The sequence below is a fragment of the Seriola lalandi genome, unplaced genomic scaffold (genome assembly GCF_002814215.2).
Source record: "Seriola lalandi dorsalis isolate HSWRI2012SDOR001 ecotype SW California unplaced genomic scaffold, Sedor1 jcf7180002054585, whole genome shotgun sequence".
Taxonomy (NCBI): Eukaryota; Metazoa; Chordata; class Actinopteri; order Carangiformes; family Carangidae; genus Seriola; species Seriola lalandi.
In genome coordinates this window covers 2,296,580-2,323,121 of record NW_019525138.1, presented here as the reverse complement: position 1 = coordinate 2,323,121, position 26,542 = coordinate 2,296,580, and the positions used below count along the sequence as shown (strand labels likewise).

At 42.7% G+C, this 26,542-nt stretch overlaps 2 protein-coding genes across 2 annotated transcripts in view; both read right to left on the bottom strand.

Annotated features, from left to right (window-relative positions):
- myo15b (myosin XVB) overlaps positions 1-3,535 on the bottom strand; it is a 48,468-nt gene extending 44,933 nt beyond the window's left edge. Inside the window, exons 1-2 of the mRNA XM_087177282.1 lie at positions 1,178-3,535; positions 877-1,053 (exon numbers count right to left, since the gene is read on the bottom strand). Of these exons, the coding sequence (XP_087033408.1) occupies positions 877-1,053; positions 1,178-3,535 (2,535 nt within the window). The remainder of the gene's footprint in view (positions 1-876; positions 1,054-1,177) is intronic.
- A 2,719-nt stretch (positions 3,536-6,254) lies between these two features.
- llgl2 (LLGL scribble cell polarity complex component 2) overlaps positions 6,255-26,542 on the bottom strand; it is a 38,454-nt gene continuing 18,166 nt past the window's right edge. Inside the window, exons 3-27 of the mRNA XM_087177281.1 lie at positions 24,598-24,691; positions 22,395-22,476; positions 22,165-22,280; positions 21,882-22,040; positions 20,081-20,243; positions 19,843-19,975; positions 19,710-19,764; positions 19,360-19,514; positions 17,889-18,100; positions 16,984-17,051; positions 16,708-16,861; positions 16,234-16,338; positions 15,309-15,404; positions 14,921-15,117; positions 13,390-13,537; positions 13,159-13,306; positions 12,948-13,064; positions 12,670-12,836; positions 11,826-12,090; positions 10,716-10,866; positions 10,548-10,576; positions 10,294-10,341; positions 9,909-9,951; positions 8,399-8,460; positions 6,255-8,284 (exon numbers count right to left, since the gene is read on the bottom strand). Coding sequence (XP_087033407.1) covers positions 8,421-8,460; positions 9,909-9,951; positions 10,294-10,341; positions 10,548-10,576; positions 10,716-10,866; positions 11,826-12,090; positions 12,670-12,836; positions 12,948-13,064; positions 13,159-13,306; positions 13,390-13,537; positions 14,921-15,117; positions 15,309-15,404; positions 16,234-16,338; positions 16,708-16,861; positions 16,984-17,051; positions 17,889-18,100; positions 19,360-19,514; positions 19,710-19,764; positions 19,843-19,975; positions 20,081-20,243; positions 21,882-22,040; positions 22,165-22,280; positions 22,395-22,476; positions 24,598-24,691 — 2,945 coding nt within the window. The 3' untranslated portion in view covers positions 6,255-8,284; positions 8,399-8,420. The remainder of the gene's footprint in view (positions 8,285-8,398; positions 8,461-9,908; positions 9,952-10,293; positions 10,342-10,547; positions 10,577-10,715; positions 10,867-11,825; positions 12,091-12,669; positions 12,837-12,947; positions 13,065-13,158; positions 13,307-13,389; positions 13,538-14,920; positions 15,118-15,308; positions 15,405-16,233; positions 16,339-16,707; positions 16,862-16,983; positions 17,052-17,888; positions 18,101-19,359; positions 19,515-19,709; positions 19,765-19,842; positions 19,976-20,080; positions 20,244-21,881; positions 22,041-22,164; positions 22,281-22,394; positions 22,477-24,597; positions 24,692-26,542) is intronic.

The window sequence follows — 26,542 nt, the reverse complement described above, 5'->3', positions numbered from 1 at the left end:
GTGATCTGGGACTGATTTGACAGCTCCACATCATCAGGGGAAAAATTCATTCTCAGGTTTATGAAGGAACCCTACAGAATAATGTCAGGGAGTCTGTCCACCTGCTGAAGCTCAGGAAGTAAATCTACTACACAACGACTTCAGACAAAGAAAATCCACCTTCTGCAGTGGTCCAGTCAGAGGCCAGACCTTAACCCAGTATAAAGAGAGAGGCTGTGAATGTTTAATGGCTGTGTTCAATAAAGATATGAAAGATTGTAATTGTGTGTTATTAGCTTACGCACATTGTGTTCTATACACTTCTGACTTAGATGAAGATCAGAACATTTTAGGACTGTAAAGTAAATAAATTGATTCAGATTGCCATGAAGTGTACTCCGCACATGAAGGACAATATATTTCAAATTTGAATGTGTTGAGACACCACGATGCAAAAATGTAACCTAAGGTTTTCAAGAGATTTGCTTTCATGGCTGCGCACAAAAAAATATCTGATCATATAATCATCTTTGATGTTTGATCATTTCTGATAATCTGGGCAATTGGTGTTGAAATTTGCTGAGCACATTCACACTCCCGAGAGGATATACTCTGAACACAAGGTGGTGCGTGAATCTAATCCAGGGGGTGTGAAACAAAGCAAAGATGTGTCTTTGAGGCTTTAATTTGTGAATGTTGAATAGAGAGACAAGAACTAGAAGTAGAGGGATATGGAGGAAAATAAAGAACTATAATTCCCAGTAGCCAGTGCTTACATTGGTAGCTAGCAACAAATAATGTCTCCACTGTCAAAACTTTGGCTGTTTGTGGTGAATAAATATGGCAGGATGTTTTTTCTTCTATTTTCTAGACCAAGGGAGCTCACAGTATCGATACCTGTGTGCTGACAAGTCGACTCTCCAACATCTCCTGGGTGGGGTCTTCGGACTCCCAGGGGCCCCTTCCATTGTTGGCAGAAACACTCCTGACCTGGCCCCCATTGTCATAGACCGACCATTTGTTTAGCTTCTCCACTGTCTGGTGGGGCAACAAGTTCTCAGCACGCAGCCAGTCCTGAACCACACACAGCAAAGACAGATGATTGGTTTTAAAAGAATAAGTCGACCCCCTAATTTAACAAATTTTTTGCCACAGCTATGAAAAACTAGAGAGACTGACACCAAAATGTGACACATACCTGAGGGTCTCCACTCATCCGTTGGTTCCCAGTCCAGTGCACCTCTGGTTGGGTGGTAGTATATATACCACCCACACCCATCAGCTGGGCCACTTCCCTGTCTGCCTCCTCTTCATACAAGGACCAAACACCTGACATCACTGCATTTCCCTCCCCATTTGGAAAAGCCTGAGTGGTTGACCCAGGTGCAGGCTCTCTCTCTGGCTCTTGTCCTTTGGCCGGAGTCAGTCCACCACCTATCATTCCCCCTGACAAGGACATCTTGGTCAGCTTGATCTGGGAGGGGTCTAGCTTCCCTCTTGCAGCCTGTAGCACACTGACTCCATTTTGATTAAGGGGAGCTCTCCTGTCTCTGTCCTCAGGGTTCAATGATCCGTCTGGTGTAGCACTGGACCCAGGGACCCTCTCTGCCTCATCCCAGCCTGATGTTAACCCTACTGGCAAGGACTTCTTGATCGACTTCAGGAGGCTGAGATCTGGTTTGACAGGGAGTACAAGCCTGGCACCTGGTTTTGGGGGTTTGGGCTCTGAGGGAGCGGGTTCTCCTTGTGATTCAGTGGTACTTGATGGAGTGGAAGGTCCAGGAGCTGCCGGCAGTGCTGTGACTGTCTTTACCTTGCCCAGTTTGCTCATCCTGGGGAGTACCACAGCATATTTGGCCTCTACCTCTTTCTCTCCAGCTGGGGCTGCTTCTTCCACTCCCTCCCCTGCCTTTCCCTGGACGCTGCCTTTCTCTTTAGCTGTCTTATCCTGAGAGGAGCTCTCTTTTTTCCTACTGGCCAGGCTGGTTTTACTGGCAACTCTCATAGCCATCCTGTGTTTGAGAATATTTCCTTTGGATTTTCTGGTGCCTTGTTTTTGTTTTATGGCTCGAAGGGAGAGCCAGCGGGAGACACCAATGGCTTTAGTCCAAGCAGAAAGCTTCTTTCTAAAGTTTAACCCCCTCGGTTTTTTCTTCTGAATCCAACCAGACACTTGGTGAAGAGTTCCCATACCTTTTCTCCGTGCTATCAAACCTTCCTTGGGTTTGCCGGACCCTCCATCGATGGCCTCACTTGCTGATGTTTCCTCCTCAGGCTTTGCTAACATCTTATTTCCTTTGTCTCGGAGAGATGCCACCTTGATCTTCCCCAAAAGCATGCTCTGTGGCCGCCCTTTCATGACACGTACAGCATCCTGCTCTTCCTCGGGCTCCAGAATGGCTTTGAGATCTTTACCTTTGGCTTTAAGAAGCATTATTCGGTTTTGGCCTTTGATGGCTTTGGACACTGTTGGTTCATCCTCCTCTTCTTCTTCTTCTGGATCAGCTTCGACAGGAGCATGTTTCTTGTTGTTTTTTTTTATTTTGTTCGCTGACTGGGTCGTGTCTTTTGCTGTGTCAGCCTTGTTGAGGGACAGACCTTTAACTGATTGAATCTCCTCTGTTGCGGAACCAGGTTTGTCCTCTTTCTGTGGCTTTTTTTTGTTCTTTTTTTGTTCCTTGGCTTTTTGTTTGGCTTCCTTTTCTAACCTTTTCTTTTCTGATTTGGCCCTCTGTTTTTCTTCCTTCTCAGCCTGCTTATCTGCCTTTGTTTTTTTAAACATCTTGTATTTCGCCGACTGTGCAGGCTTCGAGGGACTTTGAGGCAGTCTGCGTCTTCTACGGTCAGCTGTTGGCTTTTCAGATGTGTCCCCTCGGGTTAACTCATTGTCTTCACCCCCCTCGCTGGTGACAGCTTCAGATTCTTCAACTTCCTTATCGGTTTCCTCTTCTTCCGCAATGGATGCGACTGGTTCAACCTCAGAGTCACTCCTAGATTTGGATTCCTCTGAAGACTCTTTGTCTGATTCCTCGGTTGCTTGCTCGGTCTGTTGGGTATCTCTTTGAGTATCGGATGCCTCAGCCTCCTCCTCACTGCTCTGCGCACTCCCCTGTGTCTCATAACTGCCCCGGTCCTCCTCCTTTTCATCGTTACTAGTTTCCTCTTCAGTCGCGTCCTCTGAGCCTCCTGCAGTGCTCTCTGATTCCTCCTCTTCCTCACTTTGAGTTTCTTTGTCATTTCTCTTGGCGGGGAGCTTGTTGTTGATTCTCCCTGGTTTTGTAGTGAGTGCTTTAGGTGGGCATTTGAGTTTGGTGGTCTTGTTTACACCCTCCTTACTATGTTTCTCATGTTGCAGTTGTGATATACCACTTACTTCATTCTTTTTATTATTCCTCTCATCGCCTCTTCCCTTTTGTTTCCAATTGGGTACCTCAGAGAGAGGCTGAGACGCCTTGGAACCATTTTGTCTCACATTTTTCTGTTGATTTCCTTTTTTGACAGCCTCTGCCCTCTTCTTTGTTGCACTTGTTCTACCTTGGGACTTGACCGGTGACATGACAGTTAATTCGTCAGAGGTTAAATTACCTACAGAATAACAAAACCATATAAACTGTATTTATTTTGTCGTTTAAAACACAGAAAATGGAATCACATTGTGCAGATTTTAGTCATCAAACATTAGAAAATTTAAATCCATCAACAACACACTTTGGAAGATAAGTTAGTCACTCAATAAAATGAGCCGTTAAGGGCTGCAGCTTGGCTAACATGTCTGTCAAACTCAATGAAACCAAGTCCTCTCCAATCCATCAGCATTTAGACCAGGTTTCACACTTTAAGTCCCTGATTTCAGACCTAGTTCAGCCACAACTGACTTTATTTTCTAACAGTCTTTGCGAGGCTGAGTTTAACAGCTGCACTGAATCTCCATTAAGACAAACTTTACAATAAATCAACTTGTTCAAACAAAGAAAAAGTGCAAGGAATCAAAATTCATGCAAAGTGGAAGCAAAAAACAACAGCTTTTATCTACAGGCTAAATCTAACGGCAGTGAAAGGCTATCTTTAGATCTGCGTAAATGTGTAGCCTGTGCGCCCTGGGGGGAAAGCAGTGAGAGCTCATTTCAGTGTAATATACCTTACCAGGCTTCTCAGGTGAACCCGGGCATGGCTGGGGGGGCTGCAAAGTGCTGCCGCTTGTCCTCAAGAGCTGGTGTCACTGATACAAACACACACACATGCTCAAAGGAGGAGAAGTGAGGGGCAGTTACACACCAATATCCCACCCGCCTACTTCATACAGGAAGCCACAAATGCAACACACACACACACCCCCCCAACAAAAGTTTAGTGCGTTTTATGCATGCACACACTGAACTCATTGATGAGGGTGAGTTAGCGTACAACGGCACGCACATACACACAAACACAAAAGTGTCATTTGAATAATTCATCTTTACCTGGGAGGTCACGGAGCTGTGCCGCTGTTCCTATGGCCAGCTGGTGAATGCCTGGGAGGAAAGGTGAGAGGTGCTGCTGGGAGTGAGCAACAATAGGTGCTGATGGAGGAGAGAGACGGAGAGAGACTCTGTCAGTGTGTGCTGGAATGCTGCGCTGTCCTCATTTCTACAGTGAGTGTATCAGAGCAGGCCATAAGTATGTGGACGGAGACACCTCTGTTCTTGTTTTGGCTCCGTACTCCAGGAGTCAGAATTTGAAACATTGCAACGACTATGAGGTGTAAATGCTGTTTTTCTACAGCGGAGTATTAGAGCCACATTCAGAATAAAGTAATTTTGAGAATACCATCATAATATTTCAAGAAAAAAGTCATAATATTACAGGAATTAAGTTGTAATTTTGCAAGAAAACGTCTTAACGAGAATAAAGTCATAATTTTACAAGAAAAAAAATCCTAATATTACGAGAATATAAGTCGTAGTTTTGAGAAGAAAATCCTAATATTTCAGGAAAAAAAGTCACAGCGAGAATGAAGTTGTAATTTTAGGTTCTGTGTTGTTTTAGAGAGGAAATATCAGAAGCTTTAAAATGTGGAATGTGGAGCATCCTGTGCAGTTATATATGAACTAAATACAGAACAAAAATATAAATGCAACACTTGTTTTTGCTGCCATTTTTCATGAGTTGAAATAAATGATAAAACATTTTTGTAAGCACACAGAGGGTTTACGTCTCCTAAATTCTCTGGTGTGGCATATGAAGCTGCATGATCACTGCACTTATTAGGTACAGTTAAGATCTTCTTCATATTAGAATACAGTGATTGAAATGCAGTTATATTTAACTTAAATGTCTCAGTTTATATCTATATATTTATGTAGTATATAAACTTTATGCAATGCTGGGTAGTCAATGTTTTAGGAAAAATCTTAATCTGCAAAGTAACTACTGGTAAGAAATAGATAAAATGGAGTAAAAAGTACAATATTCTACTTCAAGTAGGAGTATAAACATGAAACAGATATACTCGCAGTACCTTAAAATGATACTTTGGTTAAATGTACTTACTTTACAGCATTGGAAAGCAAATATTGAATATGACTTGACATTTTTAACAAAGTAAGAGGCTTTGATGTCTCAAAGAACCAGAAGTAACTCAAAGAACCAGAAGTAACTGGACAAATGTCAAATATCATCATCTGTGCTCTTAACTTATTGAGCTGAAGCCTGAGATAAAAATTTGGTTGGCAACCCCAGAGACGCAAATTGAAGCTCAATAGTCGCGGGAACCCAGCCACCGTTTCATAGCTCATTTAACGTCTTCAGGTTGCAAATGACAATGACTCATCTTGCAGGGTCATCCTCTGAGAGAGCTGCGTCTGTTCGCCGGCCCGGCCTCCGGCCTCCGGCCTGGTCCTTACAGAGCTCAGGTTGCAGTGAAGCCACCACCGTGGCTCGAGGCAATTAGTGGACAAAGCGCCTCATTCCATAATGGATGATCAGAACTCTTGGCTGTGCATGTATGACAACTGATCCCTCCTTTATCCACTTCGTCGGAGGTGGCCCGGCTGCTGCGGCTCACAAAGACCAAGATTATAGTCCGGCTTTCAGGGGAAGAGAAACCCCCCCTGCCCAAAAAACAAAAAACAGAAACACTGAGTTTTGGAATATAATCTTATGAAAATGATGAGTCGGGAGTCTAAATGTTGAACTCATTCATACACATTTCTTTGTAGACGAATGATGTGGAAAAATATCAGTTACAGAGTGAAGATGTGTGAGTGTAATAAGAAAAATAAAGACAGACGCATCCATTCTTGGGAAAAGACATGTAATAATAATTATCCACAAGAAAGTGTAGTGTGAAGATACAAATCAAAAAAAAAAAAAAAAAAAAATTGGATTCTTAATCGAGTCACTACAAAAATATATTCTAGGTTGATGCTAAAATACCCAGCATTCTGAGACACAGTACCAAAATATTTCCTTGTATGATCTAAATAGCAGCCAACCCCAGTTACAACAGGCCCACAGGTACAGTGGGCACATATATACTGTATATATTAAAAACATTTCACTACAATAGCTTACAATTACATTCCTAAATTACATTATTCATTGCTGGCATAAAAAAAATGGTTTACATAAAAATAATTGAAAAAAGAACTCCCCCATAGAAACCTGCCCCCCTCTCCAAAAAACAGTACAGCATTGTGAGCGCCGCAGTAGTGGAGAAGTACCTATGGCCAGTTTTCTTATCATGGTATAAAAGTGGATGGGAGGGGAGAGGCCTGTGTTAGCAGGATACAGTGGTGCAATACAATAATGCTATTACTAATTCAGTTAATTATGACTGAAAAATAAAATAAAAAATAACAGTTTGATTCAACATACATAAAACAATGTAAATTTTTTTTCTCTTCTGGGTCGTCATTAAAAACATCTTCCCTTGACAGTTAATCTGAAAAGCATAGAAGCTGATTTATGCCAAAAAAAAAAGGAAAAAGAAAAAGATGAAATGGAAGGAATGTTAAAAATAAAAAACGCTCATTTAGTCAAAGTTTTGACTTAAAAAAGCCAAGACTATGAGATAGTAACTTTTCAATTGACTCAAAATGATATTAACTAGTCAAACTTGGTGAACTATTAAGTATGATATTTAAATAGGCAAAATAATGGAGGTACTAAGTAATAAGCTGTTGATGCCAAAATTATGATTTGGGAACAAATGATGACGCTGGATCAAAGGTAGAGATGCTAAATCAAAATTATTACTCTGGTAAAAAAAGATCATGTGACACAAAATTATGAGATACCAAGTAAAACTTACATCTCGAGTAGAACTAACTTTTGGGTAAAAATATAATTCAATCAAAAGATAATCACGAAAGTAAAAATTGCAATTCTACATCAAAATAGACATAAGCAAGTAAAAACTGACAATTACTGAAAATTATGACAAAATAAATACTGACTTACCATGTTAAAAAAAAAAGTATTAATTTTGACTTGAACAAAGTTGATTTTAACTTAGGATCTGATAAGTGTGACAATTTTTTAGTTTATCATAATTTGGTTTTAATATCTCAGATGTTTGCCTAAGTGTCTTGTTTTTTATCTAATATCTCATAATTGTGACTCACCATGAATTTAGAAAATAAATAATTTTAATCATGCCTAACTTTCCATCTGATTTTTTTTCCTTTTCCTGGCAGAAATGGGCCTCCGTAGAAAAATCTGAAGTTCAAATAAAAACAGGCACAAATCACATAAAATTCAGCTACAAAATATTTTCATCTTCATTATTCAGATCACCCCTCCCAGTCCTTCCGGCTGTACGTCCACGTGGTGGGATGAAGGCCAGTGAGATGCACATCAGAGCGGACAAAGACTGGCGGTGATGAAGCCTCGCGGGATGATGTAGGCGTGGTCGCTGTGTGAGTCAAACGACTTCGACAAGTGGCGTCTGTGGCCGATGTGAGATGCTGGTTGGACGCTGGCATCCGTGAGTTGTGGCAGTGGTCACATGTCAGGAATGTACTTCATGTAGCTTTGGGTTAAATGGCTGTGACCATGCTGTGATGACGCGTGTACAGTGTGTGGTCTTTAGGCACAGGTGGTGTCTCTTCCTTCAACCTCCGTCTGCACTGCTAGTCTTCACAACGTGCGCTCGCGGTGCTCCGAGCGCACTCCCGCTGAGAGCCCTTAGGTGTCTCTGTACGAGGGGCCGGGGTGAGCTCAGAGTCAGTGGGGAGGTCAGTCAGTGAGGAGAGGGGCCGGGGGACAGTAGTGGTTATGGCTACAGGACTGCAGAACGCTTCATACACATCGACGAGTCAGTTGTCTGTGAGGAGACACAACAGAAGACGGAACGACTGACGTGAGTGTGTGTCCAAAAACTGTCACAGCAGTGCGTGTGTGTGTGTGTGTGTGTGTGTGTGTGTGTGTGACCTCTCACCTCCACTGTCGAGCAGCGTCTCTCAAGCTACAGCACTCTTCACATTATTCTCCAGGAATGACCTGAGGAGAACACACGACCGGTTACAGCTGGACTGGGCACATCCACCTTTCAATTAGAGTCTGACCAAAGTGTTTCTATCTGAACTACACCCTGTCTACGCCTCAGGTGTGAGTGATCCTAAATTACAATTTGAAGGATTGTAAATATCATTAACGTCAAAAAGTCCTGATTTTGACGACTAGGTTACTTTTTATATACATTTAAGAGTCAGAGAGAATACATTTAAAAAGAACTGGGAAAAACTGTCAATTTATTATGAGACACAACAAAGACTGAATGAATAGTTGTATGAATATTGAAATACTTCCAGAGGACTCCAGTATTTTTTGTATTTGGTTGTTTTGTTCTTGATGTGCTGTTCTGTCTGTATTCTTGTGAATGATTTTTGGCCACTTGGGGGCAGCAGAACAAGCTGTGAAGCCACTCTGACATGATATCACCTTATTAAGTTATAATCAACTTCATAGGTGATTTCCTATTGAAAACAGCTGCTGTTGGAAATGAGGTTAATGATGAAAAACCAAAACAATGAGCGAAACCACTAAAAGCTCTGTAGAACTGATGGCTGGTGAGAATTGTGAGCACTGGTCACAGCTTTAAGAAGGATGGACTGTATCTACTCCGACTAAATCAAATTTCATGGCTTGTACATATTGTTCAGGCCAGAATCCAACATAAGAATCTTTTCTCGTCACTACTTCCCTTTAGAATTAACAGAAAATTTAAACCTTTTTATGTTTAATAGTGTGTGAAAGTTAAATCTTGACTTTGGCAACAGTAGACAAACAAAATGTTCACCCAAGGTCCATTGGGAACTTTTCAGGAGCTTTCCAAGCTCCCCCCCCGTCAAACAGCCCTTTCCTTTAGAACTACATTTTCTCAACTGTTAGACGACTGTATTCCTACGCACAAGTTCACCTACGCTTTGCTCTACCTGAAAAACAGCTGATCTGTGCAGTAATACAGTAGTTCAGCGGTTCACAAACTGTAGTTCTGGGAAAGTGCTGTTTCACAACAAGATAAAGCACAGAAAATATTCAAAATAAAGCTACACTCCAGCTGATATTAGCTTTTTTCTGTGGACATTTTTTTAAGTGGCTAAAACACAGTTTTGCAGATCAGCAGCTCATCACTCAGCTTCTGTACTGGAGCTCGTGCTGCTTCTCTAAATTGGAAGCTGATCTGAATCTACTGCAGGTAACACACTGACTGTAGATAAGTACCTCACACAACCCCACGTCAAATAACCCCAACTATCAATTTAAAACCTGGCAAAAGCTGGTAAGTGAAGCTTGAGTTCATATTTTCTGTCAAATAATTATCACCAGTATTAAACGTTTCCTGTTCCCATCAGCCTTTTGGATTTTCAGAAAATGAAATGAAGAAAATGTCAGTGGAGCCCGATAAACTCAAAACAGTGTTTGTATCATCTGTGGCTGATACTTACGTCTGATCACCTTCTAGTGACTTCTGGATCTCCTGCAGCACTTCTGTAAGAAAACACAACATCGCTGTAACTAACCAGTGGTCTAACACTTCATATGAGACCTGCAGCCGCTGTTGAGTCACATCAGGACACAGCTGGCTGCGTTCAAAAGGACATTGTAACAAATCATGCATGAGGACATGGGATGATGTTTGGTAATCATTGCTGTAGTTGCCAACTTGCTGATGTGGGTTTTGTCTGATGACAACGGGAGCAGGAAGCTGACGAAACAGTTAGGAGAGGCGGCACATGGTGCAAATACAACCACACTGAAGGCATCAAATACAGTAACATATATTCACTTCATATGTTTAATACATTCTCTCCTCTGTCTCCGAGTACTCACTCTCATCATTCAGCAAAGCATGCTCCATAACACGTCTAGCTGCGCTTTCTGGAACACACGGGCAGCAGGCAAAGGTCACGTCAGTACAGTCAGCCACAAACAAGATGTGTGTAAAAACAGACAGACGGCACATTAGCACAAGCACAGATTTGACCAACATCAAACAGAACGCTACATCTGGACGTGTAGTGTTCCCTCAGCCAATGGCACATGCATGTTTGAGTATGATGGCGAGCTTCTGAAAGACACTTTACCTGCGTCCTCGCTGTCCTGTCTGGAATTTCTACGAGGACAGAGAAGAGAGAGACTCATGAGTGCTGTCGGGAAATAAAACTTTCCACAGTAAAATATAAATAATAACAATAAAACTCTGTGTGTGTGTGTGTGTGTGTGTGTGTGTGTGTGTGTGTGTGTGTGTGTACCCATGAGCAGATGAAGCTCCATCTCGCAGTGGCCTGCGTTGGTTGGAGGTGCCTGGATGAAGAGGAACCTCGACCAGACAGCGAGGCTCCACCACGAAGCGGGTGGACAAGGAGAACCGTTCAAACTCAGAGGGAGAGATCAAGTAGAAGCCTGAAGGAGACGACAGGAGGTTAGGAAGAACAACTCATTTAAAACACTCTGTATTCTTCTTGTTTAGACAGGATTACAGCAACTAGCCTGAACTGGGTGAGGATCATTTAAGGCCTGTAGTTTCACAGCAGTGTGTGTGGTGTGTGCAAACAACACTATGTGATTTGTCCCCACTACTTTCCATCTCAGCTGCTGACATCAATACTCTAATCAGTTTAACAGAGGTCAACACGCACGCACGTACGCACGCACGCACAGGACAAACTCTCAGTTCATTAGCTGAGAATAAGAAAATGTTTCTGCTGTCTCAGTATCTCATTAGGAGACTCATTCAACCCGTTGAAAGCTGCTATATGAGGAACAACATTCATATCATTCAGCTGGACTCTATTCAAAATTAAATAATAAGTTGTTGGGAAACAACAAGTGCCATATTATTAAAAAAAAAAAAAAAAATTACTAATCATCATCATCATCATCATCATCTTTGTCATCTGTACAACATTCCTGCAAGTAACTCCCAGCATCAATATATTTGATTTGCTGGTATATCTTATAACATACATGAGTTTAATATCTTTATCATGTAGTATCAGTACAATATTATGGTGCCTGTGTGCAGCCTCCAGACAACACAGGAACAGACTTGTCCTCCAGCTGTTTCTCACAGATGTTTCTGTGCATGATGAGAAAACACAGTCGAGGTTTCATATGGCGTTAGTGCCAGTTTGCCACAGTGAAACCACAGGCCTGTGTGTGTTTCTCGTACATAAATATTTGAGAGGAGAAATCTGACTTTTTTTTTGTCAATATATAATGTTTGGTCCTCACTTCTTCAAAGACGTGTTTGAGGATTAAGTTTAGGTTAGATGTAGATGCTAGAGGTAACGACTGAAGGCTAGGAAATGAATTTAACACCGAGTAAAGAGGTACAGATGTGCGAGTGGGCGTGTCTTTACCCTGGCCGTGCTTGGTGAAGACACAGGAGGCGATGCCGCTCACGTCCTCTCGGCGGATGCAGGGGTACTGAACCTGCATCTTGACCCCAGGCAGCGACACCACGTGGACGTCGCCCTGATTGGTCAGAACCAGGAGGCCGCTTTCGCCGTAGTCCTCCGACCGACTGCTGCCGAACCAGGCGACGCCCACCCTCCGTACTCTGGAGCCGTCCATGGCCGTCAGCTTCAGCTTCATCTTAGCGCTGACCTTAGGCAGGGTGAAAACCTGAGCCCACAACAACAGAGTCAGCTGATCAGTGTGTGTGTGTTTGTGTGTGAGAGAAAACTCCTTTACAATGTGACAGAAATCTGCTCTAAATGAAGTGTAATTTTTTATAAATCCTTTCTTGGATCACAAATTAAAATTCTCATAATAAAATGTTTTTATAAGTCCTAAATCTTCTAAATTTCCTCAAGATCCTCACAGATTTGAATAAATATAATGATTATTGGAGTTTCTGTTTGATTCTACTGTAGACAACATGAACCTACCTGCCTCCTTAAGTTGAAACGCTGCATTAGAATTTGTTCTGGTAAATGATCCCAAAAGATAGTAGTATCTATCATGATATTAAAAATATATTTCTACCAAAATATATTTCATTATATTGCAGGTAAGTTTGTTAGTTATTTTAACCTCATATCAGAGAGAATGTGTGTGTGTTTTTGTGTGTGTGTGAGAGTGAGAGAGAGAGAGAGTGAGAGTGACAGAGAGTTAGAGTGAGAGAGAGAGTGAGAGTGACAGAGAGTGAGAGATTGACAGAGAGTGAGAGAGAGAGAGAGAGCGAGAGTGAGAGATCCTGACCTTAAACTGCTCCTCAGATATGACTAGGAGGTGGTGTGATCCCTGCATGTCAGGGGAGCGAGCCAGGTCGTGAGCCACCTCCAGGGGCTCGGGGAGAGGAGCGCCGTGACCGTCCAGCACCACTATACCAACAACAGGAGCCCGGTGCATCAGCTGGATCTCCTTGGCTGGATCCAGGTGGGCGGAGACAGAGAGGACAGGAGGGACGTTACAACAGGACAGAGATGAGAGGAACAGTCCACAATGAAACACACAAACTTCCCCAAACGGTTTCTTACCCGGCTGTGCTGTGACAGGTTCGTCTGCTCTGTGCTCCACAGGAGGAAGGCGGAGCATGTACGCAAACACAGAGCCACCGTTTGTTCCTGCCCATAGGGAGGGTGAGTTATGTGAACCTGTGAGAAAAATGGAGGAGACACGTGTGAAAAATCTGTAAAGTAAGGAAAGTTTTTGTTATGGGCTTCATTCAGAGTTTGGAGGTGAACTCACTGTCTGAGAGGAAGGTGTCGGCAAAGTAGAGCGTCCGCACGAGACCGGTGAAGGAGTCGTCGGAGGAGCGAGCCTCGATCTTCCTCTGGACGGGGGCCAGCTCCATTTCTGCCAGCTCAGCCTCCAGACGAGCATTCGCGTCCTGAAGCTGCTCAGAGGGAACAGAGTGATGAAGGTTTCTCTCTGTTCTACATGATGAGGAGTCAGGGTTAGCGCTGGATATGGGAATACCTTCGCAGCGTTGTTGACGTGATGTTTCCTCAGCGAGACTCTGCTGCGTCTGATTCTCCTGAAGGACTGCCGGAGGGATTTCTTTATGCTCTTCACCCTGGACAGAGGACCCTCCATGGCAAGCTGGTCACTGGGGTTTAGGGTGCACCTAGAGAGCAGAGGGGAACACAGGAAATACTCATTTAACTGTTTTACCCTTTTGACACCAAAACTAGCAGGTAGAAGCAGGATATTTAAATGTGGGTAAACCTGCTAAAAAAAAAAAGGTGATCGACTCCTTTTACACACACAGTGTAAGCGCACACACACAGATGCAGGGGGGAGAGAGTGAGTTGTTAGCTGCCGTGCAACTTATTTCGAAGCAGCAGCTCACTCTTTCACCCCTGAGCGCAGTGTAGCTGCAGGTGGTGTAACAGCACTGTGCCGGACAGGTGACAGGTGAGTTCACAGCAGGTTCACCCGGGTGTTGTGTTTACATCACTGCCGATCGGAGCCAGAGCCAATAAACACCTGCGTCTACTGCGGAGTCATTTGACCCGGGTGTGAAGGCAAATTCAGGCTGTGGGGTTCAGGTAAACAGCGTTTTGTGAGTGGGCATGTCTTTTTTTAAAAGGGGTCATGAGCCAAAAAGCTGAAAGCTGCTTCTACAGTCTATTTTAAACTGGCACACTGACATTTATGATTCTGTGCTTCTTGAGCCAAACACCTAAAAACTGCAATTATGTGGTGTTGAAGGAAAATACAGTTCTCTGCTCCAGCGAGAAAACAAAACTCAAAAATCAGTGTTTTTGTTTCATTTGCTGTGTTCAGTTGTTTGTGGTTAGTTTTACTGGGGATGACTTGTTCTGACTTATAGAGACACCAGAGAGATCACAGGAGATGATGATGGACGGCTACCACCGTCAAGGAGGTCAACAGCGGTGTTTTCACCAGTTGTTTGTTTGTTTGTTTGTTTGTTTGTCTGTCAGCAGGATTACACAAAAAAAGTCCTGAACTGATTTGCCCCAGACGTGATGGAGGGATGGGGTGTGGGCCAGGGAATAATTAAAGTAAATTTTGGTGGAGTTTTTGAATCACTTTTTTTTTTAACATGCATGACATTTTTTTCCCCAACATTCTGTCGATTTCTCAGGAAGTGATGTTTGGATCTTGAGCTGGACAAACGTAAGGATTGTTGGACCTCGGATGAGGTTTGCACCGCATCAAGTGCCTTTCTTTAGTTGAAGCATTTTGCCAACCACCTTCCTACCCTTTAAATAAAACCAGAACTAGAGCTACTGTCAACACCGGCATCACAAGAGGACATTGTGTTGATTCAGAGTCTGGTTCTGCAGCTAACAGTGAGTCAAACATGTTCCCCACAGGCTGGGGAAGCTGAACAGATTCACAAGGGACAAACAGAAAACATCTTCTGGTCAAACTTGCAACACACAGGCTCTATTGGGTCTGCTGGGTGGAGATAAGTAATGAATCAACACACTCAAAGTTCAAACACAGTAATTCTCTGTCATCTGTCTCTGCGTCTCCTTACTTGATGAGGACGTTGTTCTTCTGTTGGTAGTCATAGAGGCCGAAACCGTGGCTGGTGCCGAAAGCTACCAGCTTCCACTCTGAGTGCAGGGTGAGGGCGGTGACCACAGCAGGAGGCTGGCACTGGACCACGGCGAAGGGCTGGAAGCCTGGAGGAAACAGGACCGGCTCCTCTCGCACATCCAGCCGAGTGTGGCCCTTTTTTTCAACGAGAAAACGGCGTGTAACAAATGTCATTGTTAAAGTTGTTGTGTCGTTACACAAGGGGTGCATCAGGAAAGTATTGTAACAGTACTGTGAGAAATCACAGCTCTCAGGGAGTGATGAATGAGTGTTAAATGGCTCAGTGAGGAGTAATGTATTTGTGTTGGCAGTCCAACACTGATTACCTTCCAGCGGAATCCCTCCTGGCCCTGCAGCAGGTCCACGACTTTAGCCTCCACAGTCTGCTCCGCTGCCTCGTCGTTCAGCTCCAGCACCAGGATCTGCAGAGGTGAACACAGGACACAGTACAAGTAAGTACTCTGGTATTAAACCAGGCGTGTGTGGTGGGACTTAACATATACAGTCACAGAACTGTGTGACTGTGATGGTCATTGTTATTGCCCAATATAGTCCTGGCCGCGCCTGACCTCTACAACCTCTCAGCTCTGCCTGTGTTTGTTTTACTGTGCTGGGGATCTTCATAGTTTGGGTTTTTATGGACAATAAAATCTCCAGAATCTGCACCAGGCTGATTTTTCATACTCTACTACCCTTAAATGGACATGCACATATCAGAGGGTGGAGGAAACAACAGAGAAATTTAAGTTCCCTCTACTTCATCTAAAGGTCAGGCATATAAACCTTCATTATATTTCTCTGACTCTACTGAAGCTAAAAAGAAACGATCAATTTGTGTATATTTACTTGTTAATACACAAATTGTGACCATTTACCTCAACTTCAGAGAGAACTTGGCCTTTAACTGAAACAAGCTTATAGTCACAACACTGAGAGAGTGAACACCTTGAAATTACCTACATTACACATATATTTGTCCTAAAACAACACCACCATTTTTTCCGTTATGATTGACATTTCAGTGTAAGTGCAACACACTTAAAAAAAATCTTTGTTATTAATTTGTTCTGTGCTTACATTTCAAACACTGAGACATTATAGTGTTTTCAGTAACAGAAAATGGAGGTGTTCTAAAAGTTTTGACCAGTAGTGTGTGTGTGTGTGTGTGTATATATGTCATTTAGTTTTTTAAATGACTTATTTACTTATTATTGTTATCCAATGTCGACAAACGATTAACCATCATCTCACCTGTCCAGCTGTGCCAGCCACAGTCAGGTAACCACTGTATTTACAAAGGTGGATCTTCTGAATGCCGAGCCTCGGGTCGTCGCTGTACGGGTCAAAACAGCCGACCTGGACGACACATGATGAAAAATTTAATTTAGCAGAAAACCAGCATTTCACAACCATGAAGTTGAGGAGTTTGCAAAGACAGATGAAAAGAAAAAAAAAAAAAAAGAAAAAAAGAAAGACAGATCAATAGAAGCTGGTAAATCTTGACTTTTAGTCCTGGGAAGAAGTCAAGCTCCAAAAACATTGAATCCTAACTTTCCCATAATGCAGCTGTTCTGATCTTCTATAACTGATAAGAAGTTATTTTCTCACACTTGACAAAGCTCCTCCAGAAACACAGAAGACTGTTTTCACAGGCTTCTCCACTGCAGGTTTGTAGAGTTTGGGTGTTTTCATTCATTTTGGATCGTCTGTATCACAAACACACACCTTTCTGAACGGCGGCCACTCTCCTTCGGTTCCTTGGTTCATGTTGTCGTTGGGGTCGGCGTCAGTGTGGAACACTCCAGCTGTGCTCAGCTTGTACATGGGATACAGACAGACTCCTGAGGCGTCCCAGAAACACACTGTCCCATCCTCGTGCCTACACACACACACACATACACGCACACACACACACACACACACACACATTATTGTTAAAATGATTAACAGTCTGTCACAGAAATGTTCCGATAGATATTTTTAAGGTTCAGCTGCACTGACCCTGTGAGCAGCAGGTCTCTCTGTGGAGGGTCTGCGGCCAGGTTCTTGCCTCCTGTGATTGGCCATGGCTGCGTGGAGAGAGGGGAAATGAAAGTTTAACAATAATACGACTTAATGCCAACTGTCCAGCCAGAAATGAAGCAGTGTGTCCACAGTCAGAATGCTGCATACCATATATGATTAACAGCTCTGCAGGAGATTCTTTACAGCCACATAGTTTGTTTTTTTTTTTCCATGCAGATGTTTCCCAGCAGTGTTACCATTATATTGTAGCTGTCGGCCCAATGTACTTTACAATTTCAGCTTCATTTGGAATGTGTTCCCTGTTTGACATTATTGTAGCTTTAAAAAAGGTACAAAAGCACCGGCTGTTTGTTAGCCAATCAAAATGTGGATTTCTTTATACCTCTGGTTGTACTGTCACTGTGACACGGTGTTAAACAGGCTGATTGTTGGAGAACAAAATCCATTTCTACTGAGGTCAATTTTCCATTTACTGAGATGGAAGTGTAAGGCGCTTCTATCATCGTTAACGTATGGCTGAAGAAGATTTACCATTATTTGAGGCAAGTGAGATTCTGGACTTAGACATTATAAACATTATAAACTACATTTGCAGCATCAACCACGTCCCAGTGAAGCCAACGTGCAAACGAAAACAAGACTTCTGTCAGACATTCAATAAAATGTAAAACAATTTCAGTTTCAGTTTCACTCAACGTTTGAAATAACTTACTTTCAATAATCTTAGTTTCAAATGTTTATTTTGAAACACCTTGTAATAAAATAAAAGCAACTGCAAATCACAAATGGTGAACAACATTAAACAGAGTAGCTGCTTACAAATTCTTTACAGCAAACTCCTCTATTATTTTTCAACAGAACACTTTGACTTCTGCCCCAACCTTTTTGGAGTAGTGTGTGTTCTGCAGGTCCCCGGCAGCGATGACCCTCTCCCACAGTTTGAGGGGGATGGCGGAGATGTGGTGGGAGCAGGTGATGGCCGAGCTGTGGAGGGGAACCAGGTACGGTGTCTGAATGACCGGCCACCCCTCCGTCTGCAGGTCAATCACTACCAGCTCCTCCTCCACCAGGACCACCAGCGCACTGGGGTCTCCTGCACATGAACAGAGCACAGTGAAAACAGTAGTTACACACAAAAAGCAACACCAAAGGTGAGCACAAACTAAATGTCTGTTATGACATTTTGCATTGCAAAACACAGCTGCATGGTCCATGCACAGATCATGACGCATGACTTCAGGCTGTTTACACACTCCCCAGGACAATAGTGGCAGTTCAGTCAGTAGGTTTACATGCACACAATAAGCCAGGTCGCTGGGAGAAATCAGGTTACACCAGGAAATCATGCGCACATTGTGTACACATACAAGTCATGGGGGCTAGTCTTTTGATAGTAGTGCTGCTATGACACCTGACTGAAAATAAAACAGCTGTTGAAGGAGTGCTCCAGAGATTTAGGGTTAGAACTCCATAAAGGTTCAAACAGGTGGAGCGGCCCTTTAGTAAAAACACTTTATATTACAAAACAATCCGGCCTTAAATGGTAAATGCTGCTTAAATACAAGTAACAACACATGAACTTTGAATAAATAAAATACAGTTGAAAATCAGCTATATGATCTGACTGCTCGAAGAATCAGTGAAGAGGAGTGTAAATCTTCAACGCCAGCTTTCAGTACCGGACAGGTTCTGATACATGGACACATTTCAGTCTGTACCACCAGCAGGTCAGAAATCTAATTCTTGAATATATATTAAAAACAGGAAACACTGTTGTGTGTGTCTACATGGTATGTCTCTCGACAATGTGGTCATGATACACAGACAGTTCTTACACCTCCAGATGATGTCAATGCAAGCCAGACCACATCTGGACCACAATGCTTTCACATTCCACTTGCAATGCGTGCCATTTGCATTTACACCTGCATGACATTTTACTTAAAAGATAACATCCAGATACAAATCGCATGTTATTGCCAAGTATTAATGGGGTATAAAAGTGGAGGAACCAGGCTTCTCTGATCTCATACCTTGTTTACACAAACAGTTTTGTACAAGTTTATACAAGTTTAATTGTATAAACTGTTGAAAAAAGATCAGATTATTCCAGAAAGCACAGGTTACTGACATGCATGTAATTCCACTTATTTTCTAAAAACAAAAAAAAAAAAAAGAGAAGAAAACCTTCTTTGTTTGGAAACAATTTCCCATGTTCAGCTACTAAAATTCAGAATCAAAGCAGTTTGGTTTTGGGTGGAGATTAACTATAGATTATACAAGCAGTTTTATAACTGTGCTTAAGAATGTGTTTGCCGCGTGTCAGCTGTTGTATTGGTGTGTGTCGCCTGCCTGTGTGCTGCGGTCCGGCTCTGATGGCGAAGAAGTCGATGATCCTGGAGGTGAAGTCCAGAGCCACTTGCGTTTTACTGTGGATCACTGTGATACAGTGTCTGTCGCCATAACTGGCCCTTGGCATGCCGCCACTGAACAGCAGGAATGGAGGTCTACACACACACACACACACACACACACACACACACACACACACACACACAGACAGACACACAGACAGACACACGCAAACAAACACAGAGGTTCAAGTTCAGTCCAGTTTGCTCTGAGATTAATGTGTAACAATGGAAGGGGAAGAAATGTAAAAAAAAAAATTTCACTTATTAATCTGAGTAAAGTGAACTCACCCTTCTTCTGTCGGCAGCTGAACTATTTTAGAAATGGCCTTGCAGGGGAAATGTCCTGCAATGAGACGAGCCGCCGTCAGCCGCCGTAAAAACACATTTCATGTCTGACAGTAAAGAAGCCTTCTCTCCTCACCGTAGGGAATGTCTGACTTCTCCTCCTCCTCGTTCACATCCTCCGCTCCCACCATCCATCGACAGTAACTCCCGTCACTGTGAGAACTGAGAATGTAGCTCCCGTCCTCTGTCCACCACACGCTCTCCAGTTGCTATGGTTACATTAGGAAAATACACAATGCAACTGTCAACATTAAGCATCCTGGTTATAAGCAGCAGTTTTCCACGTGATTCCACTCAGGTGACAGGCCTGTTACCTGTGTGGCAGGGATGTGCTGGATGGCACACTGTTTCTCCAGATCCCAGATGACCATGAGACCTCGTCCATAGCCGATAACAACCTGGTTTGGGTTCACTGGGTTCTCCTGTAAGGCTTCTACGTGTTCTAGGTTCCTGCGGCCAATGTAGTCATCTGGTACACTGGCGGAGAGGGAGGGTAAACACGGGGGGAAGGGAGGAATTAGTCTGGAGGCAAAACATCAACCTCATTATTGATCTGCAGAGGGATGGGAGGCAGAGCCACTGTGTGTTGATGACAGACTGATGGGTTTTTTTCTGTGTGTTTAGTCTGAACGATCAGTGCACATTTACATTGTTTATGGCAAATCCATGTGAAATACAGGGAAGATAACATCAGAGACTCTGATACCAAAAAGGATCATTAGAGTATCAGTGTAAGCTTGTGTTGTTTTTGTGCTTCTGGTTGTAAATCTCTGTCTTGATGTAGAAACTATTTAAAAGACAGAATTTAACTGAACAAACTGTAAAAAGTCTAAACATCCCATCCTGACCATCCTGGCCACAGCTCAGTAATACAAGTTAGACTTCCTCCTCCTCCACTCGGACTAGTTTCAGGTTACATCCCCGTTTATCCAGTCTTATAAAATATGAACCATTCACGTGGAATTTTGTCATAATTATTGTGTGAAGTCTTGAGTGATTTGTGAGGTCACCGTGACCTTTGACCACCAAAATCTAAACTAGTTCTTCCTTGAGTCCAGGTGAACGTTTGTGCAAAATTTGACACTGAGATACCACGTCCATGAGAATGAGATGGACCGACAACCTGAAAACAATATGCCTCCGGCTCTGAACCGCCGCCAGCGCGGAGGAATAATGATCACACTGGATGGCAGCAGAGGAAGTGATGCCATTATCTGGTTCAGGGGTAGTTTAGTAGATTTGAAGCACTGAGAGCATCACAACAGTGAGTAGTAAAGAAATCTGTGTTGTCTGTGTACAATGATTTAAAGAAAGGCAGATGATCTGGTGGCTCCTCCACATCCTGCAAATTCAAGTTTGTGTTTTATAAAGAGGACCTGTTACACATAATACACATCAACATGTTCTGCTCTGCAGATTCAATTACTGTGATGAATAACCTATTTCACACAAATGCAATCTGGTGAACCAGCGGGATCACACACACACACACACACACACACACACACACACACACACACGGTAATAATAAATGCTCTGCTCTAAATGCAGTTGATTTGCAGCCTATTGTCATTAACTGCTCACGGCTGTGATACCAGAAACACTGTAATTAAATGCTCACATACTAGACTGGAAAAATATGTGGTTCAGCACAAAGAGACAGACTGCAGCTTGATGCCGTGTTCTGCTCTGCACTCTGACACCAGCAGCTGCTGTACTGTGGCAACATGTAAGTGTAGGGTTTGATTTCTACACTTCTTGTCTCTTATTGGCTCCTGGTGTATCCTTAGCACCAACACAAGGATGGACCGACAACCTCAGTCACACACTCACATTTCTAACTATAATCTTTGTGAAATGTGAGCAAATCTGCACAAAATGATCTTCATTACAAATATAAATACACATAGTGATGATGTAGCAGCAGTTATGCCATTTTCCCCCGGTTTGAGTCCCGCATCGGACGGCCTTTGCTGCATGTCATTCCCCCTCTCTCTGCCTCCCCATTTCCTGTCTCTCTCTACTATCCTGTCCAATAAAGGCACAAAAGCCCAAAAAATATACTTTAAAAACTACAAATGACGTGCAGTGTGTTGATGTGCTGTGTTTTCCAACCTGCTGGCGACTTGGTCCAGACTAATGTTCCTCTCCTCCAGCTCTCTGAACCCGGGGACTTCAACGATGAAGACATGTCCTCCCTCTGTCCCCAACAGCAGCAGCTCCCCTGAGGAGTGGGCCAGCACTGCCGTCACTCTGGTCACACTTGGGGGAGCACTGAGGAGGAGACGAGGAGCGAGGTGAGTACAGTGAGCAGGGCAATTCCCGAGCTCTTAAATAAAAGTACCTGCAGTAGAAAAGGGTCAAGAAAGAGGGAAATGTCTGAGTGTGTGGATTTTACCCAGGTGGTCCCGTGAGCATGAAGCGTCCTATCTCCAGAAGCTCTGACAGTCCCTTGTGGGCTCTTAAAGTCCACATGTGCAGACTGTTGTCATCCAGCAAAGTCACCAGTTCAACCTAAACATGAGCCACAAGACGTGGTTGGCAGGGAAAAACATTTTCTTATTGCTCTCAGATAAACAGGTCAGGCTACTTCAGGCAGTGTGTTGTGTGTTGATGCTTTCACTGTACCTGGTGGGGGAGGAAGTGCACCTGTGTGACGGCAGCGTTCTCATCGTGTAGACCCATGAACTCCACACCTGGAGCTCCATACCTGACCACTGGTCAAGGACAGACTGGATTTGTGATTAGACTCAGTCACACACGCAACAAGTGATAAAGACACCAGGGGTCTGGATCACAAAGCCAGTTCAGCACGTCTCTCTTACACTAACTGTGTTATCAGCTGGCTCAGGTTTCTTTGTCTCATGACATAGTTTACTTTCAACTCATTCATTGTTAAACTGTTAAAGTGTTATCTAATGTACACCTGGTAGACAGGAGCCTAGGAAAATGTAAACAAAAGAAAGGGTTGAATTCCTGCACAAACCTAACTTAGCACAATAGACGCTTTTACTTACAATAAACTGTTCGTTACTGTCTGTTCATCTGAACCATTGTTTTAATCCCAGAGTGAACATATGGTGCAAAAATGTTTCTTCCATCTCTGAAAGAATTATTATAGAAACAGGTAATTTTACTCTTTTTTCCAGCGAGCTGATTGGTTATTAGCAGGCTGATGATTAATTGTTTTTATAGAGTTGTGTTATATATAGTCCTGGTAGTAATGACCCCCAGTACAGCATTAAGCGAAGGTTTGAGCAGGTGAATGATTTCAACTGTTTCAACTGACAGATTTTTATGAGTCGGCAAGAAAGCAAAGAATAAAAACAGGCTTAATAATACAATCTCTGAATTCTGGTGTCTGTACCACTAATGTAAAAGCTTCATTGAAGGGACCATTTGAAAGTTCTCGTTTTTTGCTGGGAGCAGGTGTTGGTGATTGTCGCTTTACAAGAGCTTCAGCCATTGTCGCGTTTACAAGAAAAGAGGTTATAAAACGTCCTCTGAGCAGCTACGTCTTCAGGGCAGATTGAAGGCTATAGTACGTCGCCATCAGAATGTGACAAGACAGGGCTAGCTGGTTAGCATGCTAACTTCAGTGAAGAAAAAGACTTGATAAAGAGAAGAATTAACATTGGCGTTTGTTTCAACCTCTGGAGACAGCTGTTGGCTGCTGAACTCAATGTTTCTTCTCCACTGGTGAATAAACAGCTGTTAGTGCTAACGTTAGCTATGTAGCAGTAACAAAACTTACAAATAGCTCCTTTAATTTGAACTTAACAGGTCAGCTTTATATTCAAGCCAACTTCTTATTCTATTCATGTGCAAACAATATAAGTTTATTGTTTTACTTTATACAACCAATTATATATAATTTATACAACCTTATTTAGAACTACATAGACCACTAATAAGTTTAACTAATAGAAATTTCAATTTAAATAGTAATTTTAGGGTGAGCAATTAGATATTTCCCTCCTGTTAGTGTGGTAACAGTTAAGATCCTTGTTTTAACACATGGTTTTATAAAAACATTTATATCTTTAACGTGATCTTCATCATGTTAAGTCAAAAAGTCTGTTGTTCTTTATTATTTGTCATTTATTGTAACTCAGTGCTCTTATTTACTTCCTGTTGGGATGATGACAGAATTTTTCCAGCGTGCTGACCGGTCAGTTGGCAGGGATGTCTAAATGTTTTCATCAGTAAAGTCTGATTAAAAATAAAGTCTGTCTGTCAACATGAGATATGAAAGTCAATTTCCCATGATGCTCAAGTGTCGATGAGCAAACCACTGAAGCTGCTCCAGCTGCTGCAGCATCTGATCCTGACCTCATTGTGGGGAAACAACAATGTCCCTGTGGAGATCGATTAAAGCGTCACATTATCAAATGATGTGTGTGCTACACACAACGAACAGAAGCTGCTCTGTTGACTCATATTCATTCACAGATTTCTATTTATCCAGGGAACAGTCAATTGCATTGGATGAAAGGATTATCCTAATGAGAGAAGCTACCGTGGTTATCCAAACCAGTGTGTGTCTCTGTGTCAATGGGGAGAGTGCACCGACTGGCTCCACTGCACTGTCAATGAGTATAATTGTTTAAAAAAAAGGGCTACGGCAACACAGACTCCACTGTCTGAGAATGCCGGGTGGCGTTGAGCAATGCGTGGGAAAATGAAATACCTTAACCAGGTGCCAACGTGAACTGCAGATGAGGATTTGGCTGCGTCACAGCCGTTCATTAGCACTGCCTCCCTCAAGTTCAAACACGACGCTCAGATTCCACCCTGACGGTTATTTACTCACAGGTACAGTGAAGGATACAGTTTGATGGCCCCGGAGCGGTTGCCGATGGCCAGCAGCTGCAGGGAGGGACTGTAGCCCAGAGCGCTGGGCTGGTGGGGGAAACCATGCTCCACTGTCTGAAGAGGAAGAGAGAGAGAGTGGGGAGGGGGGGTTGAGAGCAAGCTGTAACAGCAGAGACAATGGAACCAAACATGCTGCAGATAACAATGACAAGGTGGACAGAATTATGAATCCTGTTGCTGATCTACTCTGTCCGTTAAATGAACACCTTTATTCCTGTGATGCTACATTGGCACTTTTTATTGACCTACTGACGTTTTTACTCAAGCCGGTTCTTTTCACTCCTTACTGCTGAATGTTTAATATTCTCCGGGGGCCAGATTCATTAAAGCATCTGTCTGCACAAAGACAGAAATATGCACAAGTTCTGTTTTATAAACTTGAATCGTTGTGAAACTCTGCGCACGTGCACAAGCCTGATTTACCCTCCCGCATCTACTTAATCACCAGTTTGTATATCAGTACCTGTCTGCTCCACCAGGCTGTTGACCGCTTGGTGAAGAGCAAACAAGGGCAGTTTCCTGTTTGAAGCATGTGTGCATTGGCGTGGTCCTCCAACAAGGCAAACGCAGCTTGTCATTACAACATAACCATTACACACAGCTCACATTAAATCATATCATCTGAATTATTATTAAAAGGATAGATTCACATTTTTTCAACTCCTCAATAGTCAGGTGTCCACGTGAGATAAAATCCAGACCTAGTTTTGTGCAAAAATACATTCTAAAGTCAAGCTGCACACACACACACACACACACACACACACACACACACACACACACACACACACAGTTTATTTCTCTTAATTGTTCTTCACTTTCCTCAATGTGTTTAAATGCGCGTGAGTGAGCAATGATGTACTGGTCATTCACTTCATGGGCAACTTGTGGTGGACATTCAGCTTGCCAAATGCACGCTACCTCAAAATGTGCAACATCTGTGAAATTGTTTTGTGTGATAACTGCACATTTTAAAGTGGCCTCTTATTGTGACCAGCCCAGTGCACACCTGTGCAGCACACGCTGTGTAATCAGCATCTTGGCAAAGTAGAAGTGTTCACTAATATGGATTTGAACACATTGGTCAAGAAGATGGAAGAGAAATAAACCCTCTGTGTGTGCAGAAAAAAAAAATCTTAGATCTTTTATTTCAACTCATGATAAATGGGAGTAAAAACAAAAGTGCTGCATTTTTATTTTTGTTTAGTGTATTAATAGTCTTAATAGTCTTTGTGTCACTATGACATTCAACAAAGAAACTATGTCTGGAGAGATACAAAGAGGGAATTTGGTACAACATAGACAAGGTTTAAACCTTCCCCATGTGGCTTGACCTTTCCTCACGCAGACACATGGGGGATGTGAAGATAATTTAAAATGAATTTCCCAGTTGTGGGATTAATAAAGTTAATCTAATTTAACATGCCAGAATTAAATGCCCCTTTCACCACAATGGATTGAACATGCCAAAACACTTGTTTAATAGACTTCGATATTTAAATGGGAAATAATGTCAAAATGCAACATGAGCACTGACAGTGACAATCCATTAGCGATTTATTGTTGTTTAGTGCACAGACTGCTCCACAGTCGGACTGACCATCAGCAGCACCGGGAGAAATCCTGGAGGGCCGCCACATCAGCCAAAATCAGAAACACCAGCAACCGAAAATGAGACATTACGCTTACTGCAGCACATCAGCACAGCAATAAAAGCCTCCTTAACAAATAATGGTTGTCAGTGCACTGAAACACTTTTAATTTGAAATGCTTACAGGAAGTTTTGAGTTTGTATTAGCACATAATGACATGGCTTCAAATCGAGACTTTATACCAAAATATTGTTATGACCAAGTATACATATATCTCCAGTAAGCTGATGTCATGTAAACAAGAAACCT